At 36.9% G+C, this 18,740-nt stretch overlaps 1 protein-coding gene across 4 annotated transcripts in view; it reads left to right on the forward strand.

Moving 5' to 3' along the window:
• Window positions 1-3,093: 3,093 nt before the first annotated feature.
• Window positions 3,094-18,740, forward strand: part of LOC114475167 (clathrin heavy chain 1-like) — a 48,882-nt gene continuing 33,235 nt past the window's right edge. For 2 of the 4 annotated variants that reach the window (XM_028465798.1, XM_028465800.1), the window contains exons 1-3: window positions 3,095-3,413; window positions 18,133-18,340; window positions 18,728-18,730. In XM_028465798.1, coding sequence (XP_028321599.1) covers window positions 3,372-3,413; window positions 18,133-18,340; window positions 18,728-18,730 — 253 coding nt within the window. In that variant the 5' untranslated portion in view covers window positions 3,095-3,371. Of the gene's footprint in view, window positions 3,414-18,132; window positions 18,341-18,727; window positions 18,731-18,740 lie in introns of all 4 variants that reach the window. The other 2 variants (XM_028465799.1, XM_028465801.1) reach the window with 2 other exon arrangements.

Below are 18,740 nucleotides of genomic sequence, written 5' to 3' on the forward strand. Positions count from 1 at the left end.
CACTATGTCATGGGGTAGGGTAAATAAAATTGAAGCCGCGAGCAGCGTCGTAGGGTCCAAGGAGTAGCCAGGGTCGGTAACCCCTGCGTATCAAATATGAGACTGTTTCCTATTATGGCGTGCAAAATGGTGCCAGTCGCAAAAAAACCCAGTATGAAAGGGAAAACCAGTTAAAAATCACTCTCAGTGAATCAACTTGTGTATCTAATATGAAGCAGTTTGAACTTTACATTTGAGAGTTAATATCTGTAAATTTGATGCGAATCCATTGAAAAATAGCCAAGATACAGCATTTAGAATGTGATGGGGAAGGGTTTTCCAGTGACATTAATGTTTTTTCTTTATTAGCGACCTGCTCCCATCTTATAAGTCAACATGACATATGGTCTTTCCGATAGAGCTGTTTGCGTCGGACGCCACTAAAAGCTGCGCCCTCTGAGAACGCAAAGCATGATGGTTAATTTTGACATTGAGTCGTGTTTAGGGATGGACAGTCAACATGTGTATCAAATATGAAGCAGTTTGAACTTTGCATTTGAGAGTTATATCGAAACACCATTACCCAAGATGGCCGACTTCCTGTTTGGTTTTGGGCGGAGTCATAATGTAACTTTTTGTTCATCTTGGGGTCAAGAATACATGCAAATTTGATGCCAATCCATTGAAAAAAAGCCAAGATACAGCATTTAGAATGTGATGGCGAAGAATTTTCCAGTGACATTAAAGGCCCCTCCCACTGATCACAGAACGTTTTTTCTTCATCAGCTGCTCCCATCTTATAAGATTCATCCAACACTATTTTGAAAAGCTAGAGCTGTTAGCGTCGGACGCCTCTAAAAGCAGCGCCCTCTAAGAACAGAAAGACATGATGGGTGGTTTTAACATTGATTCTTGTTTAGGGCTGGACAACCATCATGTGTGTCAAATATGAGGCAGTTTGAACTTTGCATATTAGAGTTAAATGTATTTTTCTATAATGGCGTGCCATTGCTAACAGTGAACATGACCGTAAATGGCGCCAGTCGAAAACGCAAGGCATGGTGGTAAATATTTCAAGGCAGTCATGAATAGGCTTGGGCAAATGTCATTTGTGTGAAATTTAAAGCTTATTTATTTTTTTGAAATTGTGGCGTGCTTCAGAAATTAGCATTGCAACTTTGCGGCGGCGCCACGACCAAACCGTTAGAGATACGCAAATTCTTCCGATTATTTTAAATCTTCAGTGGGTCCTGTGTTCTGGCCAAGTTTGAAGTGAATCGGATGGAGCGCCTCAGACTAGTTTGTGCAAATATGTTTTGCCATTTTTGACCTTTGACTCAAGATGGCTGTCTTCCTGTTTGGTTTTGGGCATGGGTCATGAGGTAAGATTTTGTTCTCTTGGGGTCATGAATACATGTGGCGAATTTCGTATAAATCTGGCAAACCTGTCGGTCGTGCGGTTCCATCGTGTTTTTGGTGTCTATAATCCGTACTGTGTGCGCATTTTTTTGCGTTTTTTTTCATTGCACTAAAATATCTAATTGTTCAGCAGGCCTGAGGTGCGTGCACAATTAGGTGAGACTTTGGTCATGCTCAGGGGCAAAACCGAAAATACCCAAGAAAAGCAACAACAATATCTAGGTTCCTATGGCCAGTATGGCCTTTGGACCCTAATTAATCTATCTATTAAGCAAGGAATCTCTCTCTGTCTGTCTGTCTGTGTGTTTCTCAAATATCTCTGTGGATCAGAATGCCATGAGACTTTCAACATGGCTGCTGCTTGGTTCAAGGGTGTGCAACATTGTATTTGTTTAGATTGCAATGATATTGTTAATAAATTATTCTGCGGATCAGGATCAGACTGACCTGAGAGTTTCAACATGGCTGCTGCTTGGTTCAAGGGTGTGCCACGTTGGATTTGTTTGGACTGCAATTTACAAATTCCATGTGCATCTAAACTGACTGTTGTGGACAAATGACACTAAACGAGTCCACACCGAGTCCGTTCCGGTCTGAGGAGATCCGGATCCATGAGGACAACAAACTTTCACAGCAAACCTAAATGTCCCTGACGTCCCACCTTCAAACGCAACCTCAATTTGCCATCCATGAAAAAGCTACTTAACCTCCCACTTTTGTATAGCAATAGATACTTCTACGGGCACTGCACTAGTAATCTTAAACTGAAGTTCTTTCACTTTGGGCAAAACTGAATAAACTAAGTATTTGCATCTTACCTTCTTCCATTTGTCAATTTTAAAGTCTTTGAGGATGAAATCTGTTTTAGCAGAGTTAGTGGAACAGGAACTCAAAAAACAATTTCTTATAATTTTGTTGTTACATGTAAGTTACAAAATCCAACATAATTGATATAAAGCCATCTTAATTTAGGGATAATTTTGTAATATATTGTATCTTCTTTAATCATATTTTTAAGTGACAGTGGAATAGCCATTACAATCTGGTTCCATTTTTATGAATACAACTGATCTGAATTTTTTTCCACAGAAATCAGTGCATTGTAGAATATTTGCGTCATCATCCATTTGGTGGGAGATGTGCCAGACTCCTTAACTTCACCATTCATTCATAAAAACTGATCTTCTGCTCACTGAAATATATCTATTGTTCTCGATTAGTGTGCTGTGTGATGTGAAAATGTGTTTGGAAAATAAACTTGTAAAAATCTGAGAGTTTGACTTGCATCTTGTTAATATCATAATAATATTCCAGAAGATACAGAAGAGGACGAACGTGGGTGAATGAATGAGTACAAAGTGAATGGAGGAACAACATGATTGACTGCCTGACATTTAGAGTGATCTGATTGGCTGGAAGAACAAGTGTACGGCCACTCCGCAGGGCGCAGGAATGACGTTAATTTACACAGACGAATGATGTGGCAAAAATCAAGGGGCGATCTCAAAAGAAGTAGTCCCCCTTATTCATACTTGTATTCGCATATGTATTAAAGTTGATACAAGACATTCGCATTTCATCATTTCATGTATATGTGTGATTTAAAAGTTCCCATACGAATAGAAATTCAATGTTACATACCGCACTTTTAAGAAAGTGTAGCTCGTATCCCTCCGCCTGGTTGAGTGCACTTTCATTTCCGGGATGTTTTCTCTGCTGACCAGCCTCCTCCGCCATTGCAGGTCCGGGGAGTCGGTGCAGTGGCAGTCAGCCGTGAGCCTGAGAAACACCGCGTAGAAACACTTTAAAGGGACAATATAAAGTACAGTCACGCCGGCGACTTGCTTAAAGCAAATATTAGAGTCACCCCATTGATTAGAGTAGAGATTTCCTCACTGTCTGGTGTGTTTCGGAGAGCAGCAGGCGTAGTTTGTTAGCATTACTGACACCGGAGGAGAGTGAGAGGAACCGCCATGGCTCAGATCCTGCCGATTCGATTTCAGGAGCACCTGCAGGTATGTAGATGAATGAACGGTTCATTTGTTTGTTAAAGTTTGTCAACCACACACGTTTGCGGTGGGATTAGCACACAGTATAAAGACTGTCCCCTTCCACAAATGTTTGATTGCTAACCGGCTAAGTTAGCTTCGCTGACTAGCTTGTCAGGGTTGATGACGTTTATCTGGGCTAGCATCTATAGCCTCCTTGCTAAGGCCGTGAACAGTCTGTTTGACGATTTTAATACTATAAAGTACATGGACAGAAAGCATGAATATATTGATTAAGGTTGCAATATTCACCATGATGGTAGTTTTGTATTGGAACTTCATTGGATGCGTTTATTTTTAGTGTATGTTGAAACAGCGACAGACACTGCTGTCAGAATGTCCACTCAGGGATAAGAAAGACAGTTTAAATATGTGAGTAGTAAGTAGTTAAAACTCAACATTCTCATGTGGTCTTTACACGTAAAAAAATACGTTGCTAATATAGTTATTGACCTCGTTTCCTGTATAATTTAGTGGCACTGCAAATTTCATCGCATACATTCAATGATTAACGTGAAAAGTTAAACTAAAGCCCACATACAGCCCAGGATTGATCTCTTGAGCCAGATCAAAAACACAGCCGTATCAAATTACATCAGTTCATTTAATTAGTGTTTAGACACTTAATAATTTATTTAGCGTTTTAATAGCGAAAAATTGATATTATTTTTATTTATTTATTTATTTATTTTTACCTCTATTTAAAATTGTCTTATGAAAACAATATAAATATTTGAAATAATGATGTTAAAAATTGTCGTAATGTATTTATTACATTTGAAGTTATTGGGTTAATTTATTTTATTGGGATAATGTTTATTTAAAGCTTCATTTTGCTCTGTAAACTGTCAATATATTGTTTGTCTTAAAGTAGTGTAGTAAAAAAAAAAAATTTTTTTTTCCTTAATCGTGATTACAATATTGATTAAAAAAAATAAATAAAAATAATCGTGATGATTATCATTTTGACTATAGTCGTGCAGCCTAATTATAGCTAGATGCTATTGTGTAGTATTAATTCTGGTTTACATGTACATGTATCTGCAGCTATTTCAGTTTCATAATAACAGGTATGGGTGAATAATAAAATATTATTTTATTACACTCTGCACATTCCAGTCTTGATAGCAGAAACCATTCATTTATCTCCAGCCATTTACTTGTTGAAGTGACTTATCCCGTTTCTAATCATTCTGCAGCTGTATAATCGTTGGCCTGGCTGTGTTAGGTATTTTGGTCAATCTTAATGATAGACAGCAATGCTATGACAGAAGTGGTGTTTCTTATTCTGTATTTTTGCTGTAACAAAACTAATGGAGAATATAACCTGACCAAAACCCAGAGATAGAAGTAATTTGTGTCGTGCAATACAAATAAAAAATAACAGAATCCTGAAATTTTGACCAAAAATTATTGAAATGGTTATTTCAATGCGTAACATTGTTAGAGCAAACATATCAGCAGCAGAATAAATACAAATTAGATGAAGCCTTAAAGCATGTCTTTCACTTTTAGGAAATGTGTTGATCAATTTACTTGATGAATGTAGATTATGGAAATTTTTGTCTGGTCCATTTCGATAATATTTGTGTATATTAGCGATACTTCTTTTTCACTTCCGATATAATACCGATATTGCAACCTTGAGTATCTGCCAATTCCGATACAATATCAGCACGAATTATACATACTTTTATTACTTATTTTATAGTGTGGAATGTTAGAAAAGGCTTGATCAAGTGATGTTACTCAGAGAACAATAGTCAGCAACAGTAGGTATGAGAAAAACTGACCCATTTATTATTAACCAATTGGTTACATAAATTTTAACTTTCAACATAATATCAACAGTATTCTACTAGGAATGTGCGTTATTTTATCGTTTATGATTTATTGTCAAAATCATTCTCACCGGTAAGAATTTGTCATCCCAAGGTATGAACGATAAATTCCCATGTCGGAAATTATCGAGGGCCACGGGCCATTTGTCCCTCAATTTCGCCAAGAATGCCCCCCCAAAAAAACCGTGTTTCACGGGCCGAAACTGCCCCTGTTTGTTGTCAACTTATTATTCTCTGGAGCAGAACGTTGTTTACGGAAGCTCTGACGTGCCCCGCCACCGCCCCCTTCACTTACCGCCGTCTGTCTGTGTGAGTGCTCGTCTCAGCTACCTGAAGCTGACGTGCTGCGATACATCATGGACCACTACTTGGTTAAAACCAGACAACCATCCAACAAAGGGAACCGATTCAAGTTCTTCCGTCAGATACAGCCAAAGCTCCACAAACACGGGGACAGAGATGAACCTGTAGGAACGATTATGAACTGGAAACTCAACTAAAGCTAACTATGCTAAGCTAACCCACCAACAAACAGACTGAGCTAAGAGCTAATGCTAACCACTCCAAATACGGAACTGACCAAATAAAAAGAACACATCTTACTGTCATAAAGCCACAGAGAGCCATCGATTTGTTTATGGTCAGATTTAACACTTGTATGGAAGGATAAAAGCTAAACATGTCACACGTTGTGTGAAATAAATGTTAGCAAAAATAATGTCACTATTAATCCGTCCCAATTTGTGAAACGCAATATTTTTTAATTATATTTCACGTGTTCACAGACAAAGCTGGTCTCATTAGACTAATGTAACTATTGGGATTATTACACCTAAATATACTGAATGATTAAATCATCAGCTTGATCTGGTTTAATTATAGGAAATCAGAGTTATTTATCAATCATGACTTTATGAAACTCATTATCAGATAAATGAAACAAGATTTATCAGCAGTAAAAACACTAATGGAGTTATTTGTGCTTTTAATGTGCTTTTTTTTTTTTTTTTTAGAAAATAATTTTATTTCAAGTGAGGAAATAAATGAATTACATACAATAACACTAATAGAGTGACCCACATGCATAAATAAATTCTATAAAATATCAGCTCATGAACTCTTTGTCAGCAGCTATTTTAGCCTTTTTAAATGTGTCTAATGTTGATGTATTAACATTTATTTGTGTTTGTAAGAACCTGTTTACACTAAGTTGTGATTTAAAAAAAAAAAAAAAAAATTAATAGTTTTTATTTACTGTGATTTTTATTGTTATCGTGATAAATACCAGAAATTATTGGGATAGTTTTTTTGGTCAATATTGCCCATCCCTATATTCTACAATTGAATAAAAATATATCGGAGATTTTAGATGCAGTCCGATAAAACCGATATTTGTTTTCTGGCTGATATCCTACCGATATCCGATATCAATATTGGATTGGGACACCCCTAGTGTGTATATGTATATGTATATATATATGTATATATATATATATAAACTGAAGCCTCCCATTCTCCCAGTTTTCCATTTAATTTTTGCTTCATCAGCTTTCCCTAATTAGATGTTACCAGCTATTAAAGTTTAAACTTCCTGAAATAGTTCCTTGCAACGGTGGTTTCCCATTCTCTTGATTTGATTCCATTTATTGAGGTCTCGATTTGATACAAATCGATTCTCGATTATCGATTTTATTTTTTAAATTATTGCTGTTAGATTAGATACACTTTATGAATCCCTTTTGAAGGCTCCATCAGGGAAATTATATAATAAATGATGAAATATTTGTCTTTTCTTTTATTTAACACCTCACTGTACCTTCAATACTATAGCATTTTTGAGTGATTCCAATTACTATTTTTTTTGTTTTTGTTTTAAATTACGTCTTTCACTGTTACAAAAAAATGCCAAAATGTTATTTATTCATTGATTTTATTCTCCATATAACAAAGGTTCAGATGTTTTGGAACTTTCTGTAGTTGCAGGACAGTTGTGTAATACCTTGAATTTTTATGACAACTTACATGGAAATAGACCCATCTTTCAGCAGTTTATATTTACACACCCCCTGTGGCTAGTACAGACTGGATGGTTTAGTGAGATCAGCACTGAGAAGACGATCAAACTTGACTATTTAGACAAAGTAAAAGTTATAACAAGGTTGAAGGTGAAGCCGGCGTGCCGGGACCATAAAACCCACAACACGGTGTGGTGTTATGACAATGAATGTTGTATGACAGGCGGCGAAAGGAGGACCTCCCTGGTGTGTATTACAATTTTGAAATGTAAATAATTGACCTTAAGAACTTTAAGAATCAATTGATAATTGTCAATGACAAAATTGTGATTATTTGATTGTAGATTTTTATTCACTTGTGCCAAATGTGATTCATTGTGTTTAAGGGTACATGTACCAGCCATATGTATAATGTAAAATGTGTTTCGTGTATCACAGATGAACAAAGTCTGTCCACTTATTTGATAAAAGCACTTTTGTATTTGTTCCAGCAAGATTAATTTTGTCTTGTTTTTGAACAGTATGTTAAGTTGCGGTTTCATTTATCTACACAAGGTTTTACAGGATTTTTTTATTTGCCGACATGTCAACTGGCAGTTTTCGTCAGAGGTGTTCCGCTGATTGCCTTTAATGGTTCCTTTTAGGCTTTACACAATCAGGATTTTCGGGTCGATCACCGATCGGTGACTTTAAAAAAAACAATCTCCGATCAGATGAATTCAGGTTGTTTTTTTTGTTTTTTTTTTAGGTATTGACCAAATTCCTTTGGTACCTCCCGATACAGATTCACGGAAAATCAAACGCAACCATGTTTCGGAACCTAAATGCAGCCTTTTGACTGTCAGGGAGTGGAAGAATTTCCATGCAGGACTTGAACATAACATTTCTTGTCATTGTGTGGGTGCGTGACCCTTTAACTGCTCGACCACTGTGTGCAGTGAGGAAACCGTTTTTGAGTGATTGGCAAAATAAACGTTGCAGCTGTTTATAATCGGATATCCATGTCATACTCAATGACTGCTGTGATTTCCTCCACAGTTTCTTTATTATTGTTTTAATTATTGAAATCCTTGGCCACTGACAGTGATTACAACTGAATAACTTAAAGAGCTCTCAACATAAAAGAAGCGATAAAATATAAAACGGTTTAAAAAACTAACAAATTTCAAGAAGTAATAAGAACAACAAAATTCAACAATTCCTTTAAAGGGTATGTGTAGCACATTTTAATTGAGAGCTCTATAAATTAAATGCATCATATAGAATATTTTTGGGGTTTTGTCAGGTTGTTTTCTTTCACATTTTTTGAGCAGCCAGGAGTTAAATAAACGTGCCATTTCCTCAAACATGCTTGCTGCCATGTTGCAAGTCAGACTTGTATTAGATAAATGACACACTCCGTGATCAGAAAACATGGTGATTCCGGTCACTTTAATGGAGCCACCATCAGCTGCTGGCTTTAGTGCCTGATGGTGTAAACGTGGGCTTTAGCCACTGCAATGAGCAGAACCAGGGATTGTCCACCACCCACTATGTAGTGGCTGTTATGGAAAATCCTGTGACCAAACTAGCTATTGATAACATGTTGGTTGTGTTGCTACTGGGTGTTGAAACTTTAGCATTTTGCACTGTGCCTGTTTTTGGTGCACGTCTGCAGCCTCAAACCCGTAATGCTTCCAAATGACAGACGGGCTGTTTTTCTTGGTGGTTAAATCCTCTACCTCCGCTTGTGGTTTCGCTAGAGCCGTTCAAAACAGTTTAAAAATCACAAAGAGCAGGTAAATACTGATTAGTTTGACATGTCCACAAAACATATGAGAGACCTGACCAAAGCCAGACGGGACCCGACGGGTCCTGCAAGCAGGACCATCGAGCAGAGGAGGACAGCCTTGAAGCCATCCACTGTTGATACAATCCTTTTCCAGCTCAAGAACATGGACTAGTTTTAGTTTTGATAAATAGATCCGCTGGGTCTCTTGTGCGCACTTTACGCCTGTTTGTGTTTAAGTTTGTTTGTTTCCCCTTGTGCAGATTGTTTGTTTATGAGAGCGGGCTTCTCACTAAAACAAATGTAAATGCAATTTGTACGTGGAGGAAAACAAATTGTTTTAACTGCTGGGCTCGGATATAATATCTAAATGCCTGTCGGGCTTGGACGAAAAAATGCAGCCCAATCTGCACTCTAGTATCATGCCGCTTCTGATTGGTGAGCTTGGTAGAATAGTTGACAACAGATCCTGGGATAGCTGGTCAAAAAATGTTTTGCCAAACAAAGGGACACATGTCACTAACTTAAAATGTATGTTTTTAAGGGTAGTCTAATTTTCCTACCTTAACGCCTGTGGTTTGACACTTTTGTAAATATCGCAAGTCTTTGCTACAAGCTACGTATACAAGTTCATCATATTCATACTGTGTCGAATCGATGCTGCAATGGTTGGTCATGTTTGGTAATTCACAGGACAGTTCTTTAATATCAATAGGAGTAATTTTCTTTGTGACTCATTAAGCAATGACTGTTTATGTTGGGCATTGAATGGACATAATCATTCAGGAGTTTGGATGTTTCCTCTCTCTCTCTCTCTCTCTTCTGCAGCTGCATCCTCTGTCATCCGGTCAACTTGCATAGCTTGCATTTTTATACATCATCCATTTAAAGTTTATAGTCGTAAGTTTTTTGTGGACACCTGTTTAAAGACCTTCAATGCTTGAAGGTCAGTTCCAATGTCTGCTTATGAATATTACATTTTCGTGCATGTAGGCGTTTAATTATACTTGTAGTAGTGATTATGTTAGCTGGTGTTTATTGATGCGGTTATAATTGGCATGAGGGCTCAGGGCATAGCACTGTTATGCAGCTACATCTGTGTCACATGGTGCTATTGAGCACATTATTCTGAGACGGCTGCACTAGTGGAGAATTCAACACCAGGAAACTGAGACTGCCTAATGTTAAATGAATGAGTGAGCACAGGAATCGGTGTCAGGGAGTTGAGTATATGTAAACCTAAATAACTGTGTGCAGCCCAGTGTGGAAATAAGTTTACAAACCTGAGTACATGTGCTGTTGGAGATTTGTAAAGATAATTTCTATTTGTCTGCACACATGGGAAAATATACTTCACATATCCCTTGGTTTTTAAAATTATTTACCAAGTATAACCAATAGCTAACCATTGGCTGGTGATGTGTTTCCCACAAGGATTTCAATTTGAGTTTCTTCAAAGCGTGTAAATATACAGCACGAGTTTACCCATGATTAAGGCATTTCAGATGTAAATATATAGTTATCATTGAGGGATGTTACTTTTGTAAAACAAAATGGATTAGTTTGTTGTGAAAACAACTTGTAAAAGAAAGCCTTTGCTTATGATGTAGACACAGGGAAACCAGTAATTAAAGCTGTCTAATCCAACTAAACATTCAGTGTTTCAGTTGGCTTTAAAGTAGGTAGTTGCCCCCTGAGAAAAGATCTACTTTAACAAGCAACAAATATACAACTACATTGTCACTATGGGAGATGCAGTTTAGAGTATTTCTGTCCTTTGCTGTTTAAATACCATCTTTACCTGCTGCACTTTGAACCGCACCAGTAAAAGAGCAGCTGATGCCTCGTGACATGCTTTAGAGGAGGATACGGATCAGCTGAACTGATGGCTTTCTGCAGCACTGTCTAAATGTGAGATAAGGCAGAGAAAAGGGAAACGACAATGTCACAGCTACCTCAGCAAATCCTGCTCCGGAGTGGAGATAGACGAACAACTCTTCCATCTTTCTCTCATCTCTTTTTTATCTGACCGTAAAAAGAGGGCCTGTTGGCCCTCTGCTGGTCACATGTCCATGACGGCAGTGAAAAAGGCCTGTTATTTCAGTCCTGGTGGACAATGGGCTCCCGCTTTCCTGTTGTGGGGTGTCGCATTAAGGCGCTGCAAGCCTCAGCACATTACATAGCACATCCTTCCCTGCACTACCTTGAACTTTGCATGTGTTGGAGAAACTTATTTTCTGCTGAGCAAGAGGTTTTTTTCTGAAGAAAAAAACCTCAACTGATGCTTAGCATTACTTTTTTCATTTATTGGATAGTTATTCTATCATGTAAAATTAAACATCAGCTTTGCTGGGAGATACCTTGTTGGAATTAAACTGTGACCAGTTCTGCTGATCAGTACATTTTCTCCTGAACTTGGTGACATGACTTTAGCATTTCACTGAAAATGGCCCAAAACTGCATTTTCGGTTTTTGGCCGAAACACTTTTCTCACCGAAACATTGATGTTGTGATGACTAGGCTTTACACTGATCTGATACGCTATATCAGATCGGCCGATATTTGGCATTTTATGCAATTAATGTGATTGGCTGTAATGTCTTAATTCGCCGATCCGATCAATGACATCATTGTTGCGATTAAACTTTCTGTATATGTTCCCATTGCATTGTTTTATCCGTCACATTTACACCGAAGTTGTTTGCTTTACGTGACACGGCTTTATTTTACTCACATTTGTACACAAAGGTGAAAACCTATGAGCAAACGGTAAAAATGTCTTGGTTGGAACTTGGAGCGAAGCAGCTGAGCGCCGTACTTCTTTCCCAGTCTACTGGCTCTGAAAGCAGGGACAGCATCTGCTGTCCTAGAGCAGAGTGATGCACTCCCGTTTACTTCAATCTGCTCTGGTCACAGACGCTCCCTCACACCGTTTGATTTTTTGTTTTTTTTACTTTACTTCATATGATCGGATTGGTGATTAATTTTTTTTTTAAACTCACTAATTGGTGATCGGCCCAAAAATCCTGATCGTGTAAAACAGTGGTCGCCAACCCGTTGATCGCGATCAACTGGTAGATCTTTGAGGCATTTCCTGTAGATCGCTTCTCCAGTGTATGAAGTGTGTGACTGCTGGGAAACCTCATCCACACAGTTGCTCAGATCAGAGAGGACACAGCCACAGCATGACAGCAGTGATGAACTGTTCATTAGTTCACCGATTTAAAGGGTAAACAATTAGATAAGATGGTATTTTCCTCATGAGCGCCGAATATTTGCAGTGTATGACCCGGGATTTCCACTGGATGCGTAACTGCACCAAAGCTGCTCCGCTGCGTAACTTCAGCTCAATCTGCAGTCCAGCAATCCCCAACGCCTGCGGTTTTACTGCGCATCTGTTGCAGCAAGCAGAGGGCAGCAAGGACTCAAGATCTCGCTAATTCACGTGTAATCGCACAATACATATGTGTGATTCAACCATGGATAAATGCAATATTTATATGTGAAATATGATTTTAAAAGTGCTTGGATCGGGCCAACCATGGTATCAACGGAAAGGGCTGGTCCCCCCTGAGTCCGAATATGTGCTTGGTTTTTGGGTAGAGTAGTATTTATTTTTTTGAAAATGTGGCATCAGTGGATAGGTTCTATTCCCCTGAATCCGAATATATGCTTGCTTTTAGGACAGAGTCTGAAATGGGCCCGTTGGAGGTCCTGAAAGGTCTGTGTTTTCCCCCTTGAATTTATCCGAATTATTTAGAAAACAATCCAGATATTTTATTCTGTGTGTAACCTGCTGCAGCGCAGCTCCAGCATCCAGCAAAAATAGAAGTGCAGAGGGCAGCAGCATGACTCAGCAGTGATGATGCTGTGCTGGAGCAAATGAAACATTGGAAATGTATAATAATCGCAAAAAATAAATAAAAAAATAAATAAAAAAATCACACAAATACATTATGGCTGAATAATGTTCACTTTTGCGAGCGCACTTTTTTTGTCTGTTTCTGTCGATTAAGAATACAATGGTTTAAAAAACAATAGCTGCCCATTTAGATGCCTGAACAAAACCACCGGAACTCAAATGAAACATAGGACATGTATAATAATCGCAAAAAAAATAAAATAAAAATGTACACTAATACAATATGGCTGATAAATGTTTCTGTTGATCCAATCCTTGTATTTTTTCAGCGTAACAGGCACATTAAATTGACCAATAGGATCAAATGATACGGCCAGTTACAGATAGCATTTTGGGTTCACTATTTTTGATGTCGGCATTTCATGTATTTCAAATAAAGTTAGCCTGATTTAAAAACGCGTGGAAGTACAATCAGTTTTTATTTTTACACTTCATTGGGTAGATCTTGTTGTCACCAAGGTGGAGGTCAGGGATCTTTGGCTTGAAAAGGTTGGAGACCACTGGGGTAAAGCCTAGTGATGGCGCAAGTAAACCTCAGTTAGCGTGCACGCTTGTCTGGAAACTGGCCAACTTTTTCGCGGAGCAGCTGTATTTCAATACACCTGATCACTAAAGCAATTTCTAAGCAGAAATGATGGAGCACATAAGTGTGCTTTATATTTCTGTCATGTCGTCGCTGTAGTTACGTGTCACCCTCTAACACGGACCTCTACATCATGACGCGTGGCTGCACATCTGCACCTTGAATCCTGTTTCAGAGTCTGTCGATGCACATTTCACAAAGATCTTCCGATCTTCATCACGACTGTACTTGGTCAGCATTATAAAGATCATTTCTTGGATGGGATTAAACTTGCGCGCAAAAGAAATTATGCATGTTGCAATCATAGCACACAGAGCGAGTGCTTCTCCAAGGACAGGCTTGAAAAAAAAAATGAAACAGCAAAGCTGCTTTTCGTCAAGGAACTTCAATGCACTGTGTTTTAATGAGATAATTTAATGTTGGAATGTCATTACTAGATAAATATTTTCATATTTTTAATTGATTTATTATTGGAAGCATTAATATTAATGTATACAATTTAGGGATGTAACGATTCACTCACGATACTGGGTTCACGATACGATTCTCTCACGATTTATTTTACAAAATGGGACTGTAGACAAAATTTTTTTTTTGGGAAAAAAACTAGAAAATACTGTTATTTTTTCTTTTATATTTAATTGTCAAAAGAATCCCTTGATAAACTATTCAAAACAATGCAATTTAACTAAAAATAAATCTTGAAATAAATAAAGGAATAATAGAAATGAAAATGAAGCCAATTAATTTAAATTCTGGTTCTATAATAAACAATGCAAAACTGCATCATAGTTCTTTCTCTTTTTAAAAGTGCAACTGAAAATGTATTTTGTGCCTTAACAGTTGGACTTTAAAAAAAAAAACCGTGATTACACTGATTTACGTCATATTTGTTTGGACCAGCAGAGGGCGCTGGTAACACAGTTGTCGGTTGGCATGCAGAAATTCTTGCAGTGAAGAAGAGAAGCTATGCTAGCAGACGGAGCTAATAGAAAAATGTGACTTTTACAGATATTCAAGTAATATTACAGATATTCTTTTGGTGCTAAAGGGGCAATGAATCATTTATTAACATATTTAAGAGTAGAAGGCGGCCAGAAAGAAAGTATTAGCAGACTCCGCCCGCCGCCTACACTTGTGGATAGCGACCTCTGCAGGTTAAAAAAAGTACTGCGATTCAATTTTCAGAAAATCGATATCAACCGTGATACCTATGAATCGATTTTTAACTGCCTCACTTTTAATCGTTACATCCCTAATACAATTCGATGTTTTAATTTTAATGAGGTTAGTACACATTTATACCTATAAATGCAACAAGTGTATAATTGTTATGTTTGGGTTTTTGGCCGTGGTTTTCACATTTTGCTTTTTTGGTAAGAATTTTCATTTCGGTGCATCCCTGATTTGAATAATTTCTATGCAAGAGCACTCTGCTAATCACGACTGGGGAAAAATGGTTGAAAAATAGTTGTAGCTGCTTTAGCACTAGCATAGCTTTAACAGTTTGAGCCAAGCATTACTACTAGCTGTGAAGTTTCTTTTCATTACATATCACACACATAAATTTAATACCTTTAGAAACTGTGATTTCCCATACGAGAGACTTTTATCTCATTATCAGGACTTCCTGTATATCTCCTTGAACTGGAACTAAAGTGTTATGCTAACACGACTGATTGCTGTATAACATTGGCCACATGTCCTCAATGAAATATCATTTAATAGATTATAAATTGCAGAGTATGTGTTTGACCTAGGTTGGTGTGAAAGCTACTTCACTCCCTTTGAGGAAACCGGATTGAGTCAACTCAAGGCTTGTAGTGTGGGAATTGAAGTGACTAATATTTTCCTCATTCAGGCTTAGTAAACCAAGGCTAGCTTGGCTAGGCTAAGTGGCATTTCCACATGTTTTGTTGCTACTCTGGTTTTACCTGCTTTTATTCAAAATCTAGCTCAATGATAGAACTGCTGTGCTATATCAGTACTGTGACACTCTGACGTTTCTATGTCAAACTAGTTTTACAGTCCAAGCTGTGGCGTGCAGTGTTTACTCACATTTCATCATTTTCTTTTATAAACAATTGTATTATGTCTTGCTATTTCTAGAAAGGCTTCTCGCTGATTTCAGAGTCGATGGCAGAGTAAGAGCGACTGAGAACAGAAAGGAATGTGTGTAAATCATTTTACTGGAGTGTTGTGTAATAGAAGAAGGAAAGCTTCCTGTTCTGCCTCGTGTGTAACTATGCATATCGTAGCCTGGTTTACACACATTAGAGAAGAGGTTTGAATCATTTCACGTTTTAGAACCGATGTGGGCAGCTGGCAGCTAATTTACTGCAGCCTTTGAAGTAAACACACACAATGACTTCAAAAGCACACATTACCTGTAAAAAACATACAAAATTATGGAAAAATTCACAAAAGGACAACAATAATAAACAAAGGAAAATAAAAATACACAAAATGATAAATATACACCACATTACCAGGGTTGAGGTCAATCTGTTGCTGTTGCAATCGTAATTGAATTGGAATTTAGTCAAGATAAGTTATTTTGAAAGTACCACGGAAATTCCAAAACATTTTGCAAAACAGGTCTATGGCTTGCTCAAATAAGTAGTTAACAAATATTAAAATATGCTTCATGTTAAGTTTTCCCACTTCCTGCCAGTGAATTTTCCCAATCATACACGTGATACGAATTAGAAGAGTTGGGGGTTAGAGTAGGATATAATAGAATTTTTTTGAATAGGGACGATTGAATTTTACAGAGTAACAATACTGTGAATATAACTGATGTTCTGGACAAAGAATTTATAGATATTGCTAAATTCAAACTATTGTCCCGAGCTGGGCTTTTACATAAGACATTATAATAAATGCACTGAAATTTAAATGTAAAACTACATTGTGTACACACAAAAACGCATACAATCATCACAAGGCTATATGAATAAAAGTTAGTAAAATTGTAATTGGATTTAGAAATTGAGAATGTAATTGTAATGAACTTTCAGGGGAAAAATGGTTATTGTATTCATAATTGAATTGTAATTGAACATGGATAATTGAAAACGTATACCAACCTTGGTTTTCTCATTTTTGGTTTTGGTCAAGAATATTCAGATTAGTGCGTCTGTAGTTTTAAGTAACTATGAAGTTATCACGATAGATTGACAAATGCTCACGCGTAAGAAACAAATGAACACACTTGTAGTGAAAAAAGTGGTTATTTATTTTTATGTTTTTGTATGGCACTGTAAACTGATGGTTTGTGACTCAAACACTTATTCAGTGCAGGCTGTGTTTCTTTGTGTGTTGTCTGGATAAATGATGCCTCAGTAAACAAGGTTTCCGTAGAGAACAATGACAGCGATTGGAAAGCTAAAGCTGCAATGATGTCATTGTGTGATGTCAGCCATCACAGGGGAAAAAAAGGCAATCAATACCTCCGATTAGTGAACAGCTGTTTCCTTATAGTGAGTAGTAACACTGTTAAGTCATGATCACAATGTCATTGAGAAAGATGCAACACACGCACACGCACACACACACACAAAGAATGTGGGTGGGACACGGCTGTGAGGAGGGTGTGTCCTTTCTTTATCATAAGGTGTTGCAGTTTCGTTGGAACTGTTTTTTTATAGATTAGAACTGAAAAATGATCAAATGTGATCCTGACTTTTATCTGTTTTATTTGTTCAGTTAAACTTTGTACATTGTATTAAACAATATGTGGCAAAGATAGTCTTTTTGACAGATAAAAAATAAACTGTACATGAATAATATAAACTATTGTGAACAGGAAAAAAAACAAACACACTCAATAACCTGTATGTAAAAGCTTTTATTTTCTTGACCAAATTTAAAGTTGATATGACTAAAACTTGTTCTTATCAATTGTCTGTGTCCGCCTTTAGTCATTTTATTATATTATTTTGTCTTTTTTATGAATGGTAAAATATCCTGGCTAATAGTGGTGAAATAACTGATGCATCTTTACGTCCATTTATTTTTGTCTAATCATTACGATCTGGAGTGATGTCATCAGGATCATTTAACTTAGGATAATTTAAATTAAGTTTACCAAAACTTAATCAAAAAACCTGCTTGGAGTAAACCATTGATCCCTGAAGGGAAATTGTCATCTTTATGACATTATAAATGATGGAGCAAAAATCAAGGAGCAGTCAGAATATTCCATGTCACTTCAACTTACTGTATATCTAGTTTATATTTGTAGATGGTTTTAAATTACACTTTTAATTTTTGACTTACATTTTTGTTTAATTATGATTTTCTTTTTTAATTGTTGTTTATTTTGTTTCCTCAAAGGAGGCTATAATTTTCTGAAAAAATTGATAAATATTCTGGGGGAAAAACATTATTAAAAATAAAATATTACGGAATTTTGAAAAAATAAAATGTAATAATAAATAAAATTGATTTTATAGGGCCCTAGGCTCTGGTGCTATGATGCAGAATCGAAGCAAAATGACCTTAGCCATTATAGATAATTATTACATTCATGATGTCTTTCCTTTTTTGTGTTAGCTCCAAAGTTTAGGGATCAACCCAGCCAACATTGGCTTCAGTACCCTGACCATGGAGTCGGATAAATTCATCTGTATCCGGGAGAAGGTTGGCGAGCAATCCCAGGTGGTAATCATTGACCTGGCCGATCCCAACACACCCATCCGCAGGCCCATCTCAGCTGACAGCGCCATCATGAATCCAGCCAGCAAAGTAATTGCACTCAAAGGTAGGATTGTCTATTCTACTCTATACTGCAATTTTGTAAACAAGACATTTCATTAAAATGTTTTTTTTTCCAAATATATTTTTCTTTTTTCTCTTTTTTTTAATGAGAAGAGGCTTACAGCATTTATTTTATTTAGCAAAGCCACACTAGTATGACAGTGTTTAACTTGTCAATACATATCCAGCTACACTAGATTTTTAGTTGAGTTTTTTTTTTTTTTTTTTTTAAACAAACCAACATTCCAAACATTTGTCATGTAAATAAGGAGATTAGCCAGATTTTTCATTATTTTTGTCCAGCATCCATGATTGCTTTGACTTTTTTGTTGTTCTTTTGTTGTCGTTTGTTTGTTCTTTTTTTCTTTACTGCTTTCTTATGTGTTTGCAGACGGTGAGTTAAA

Source organism: Gouania willdenowi, chromosome 14 (genome assembly GCF_900634775.1).
Source record: "Gouania willdenowi chromosome 14, fGouWil2.1, whole genome shotgun sequence".
NCBI lineage: Eukaryota > Metazoa > Chordata > Actinopteri > Blenniiformes > Gobiesocidae > Gouania > Gouania willdenowi.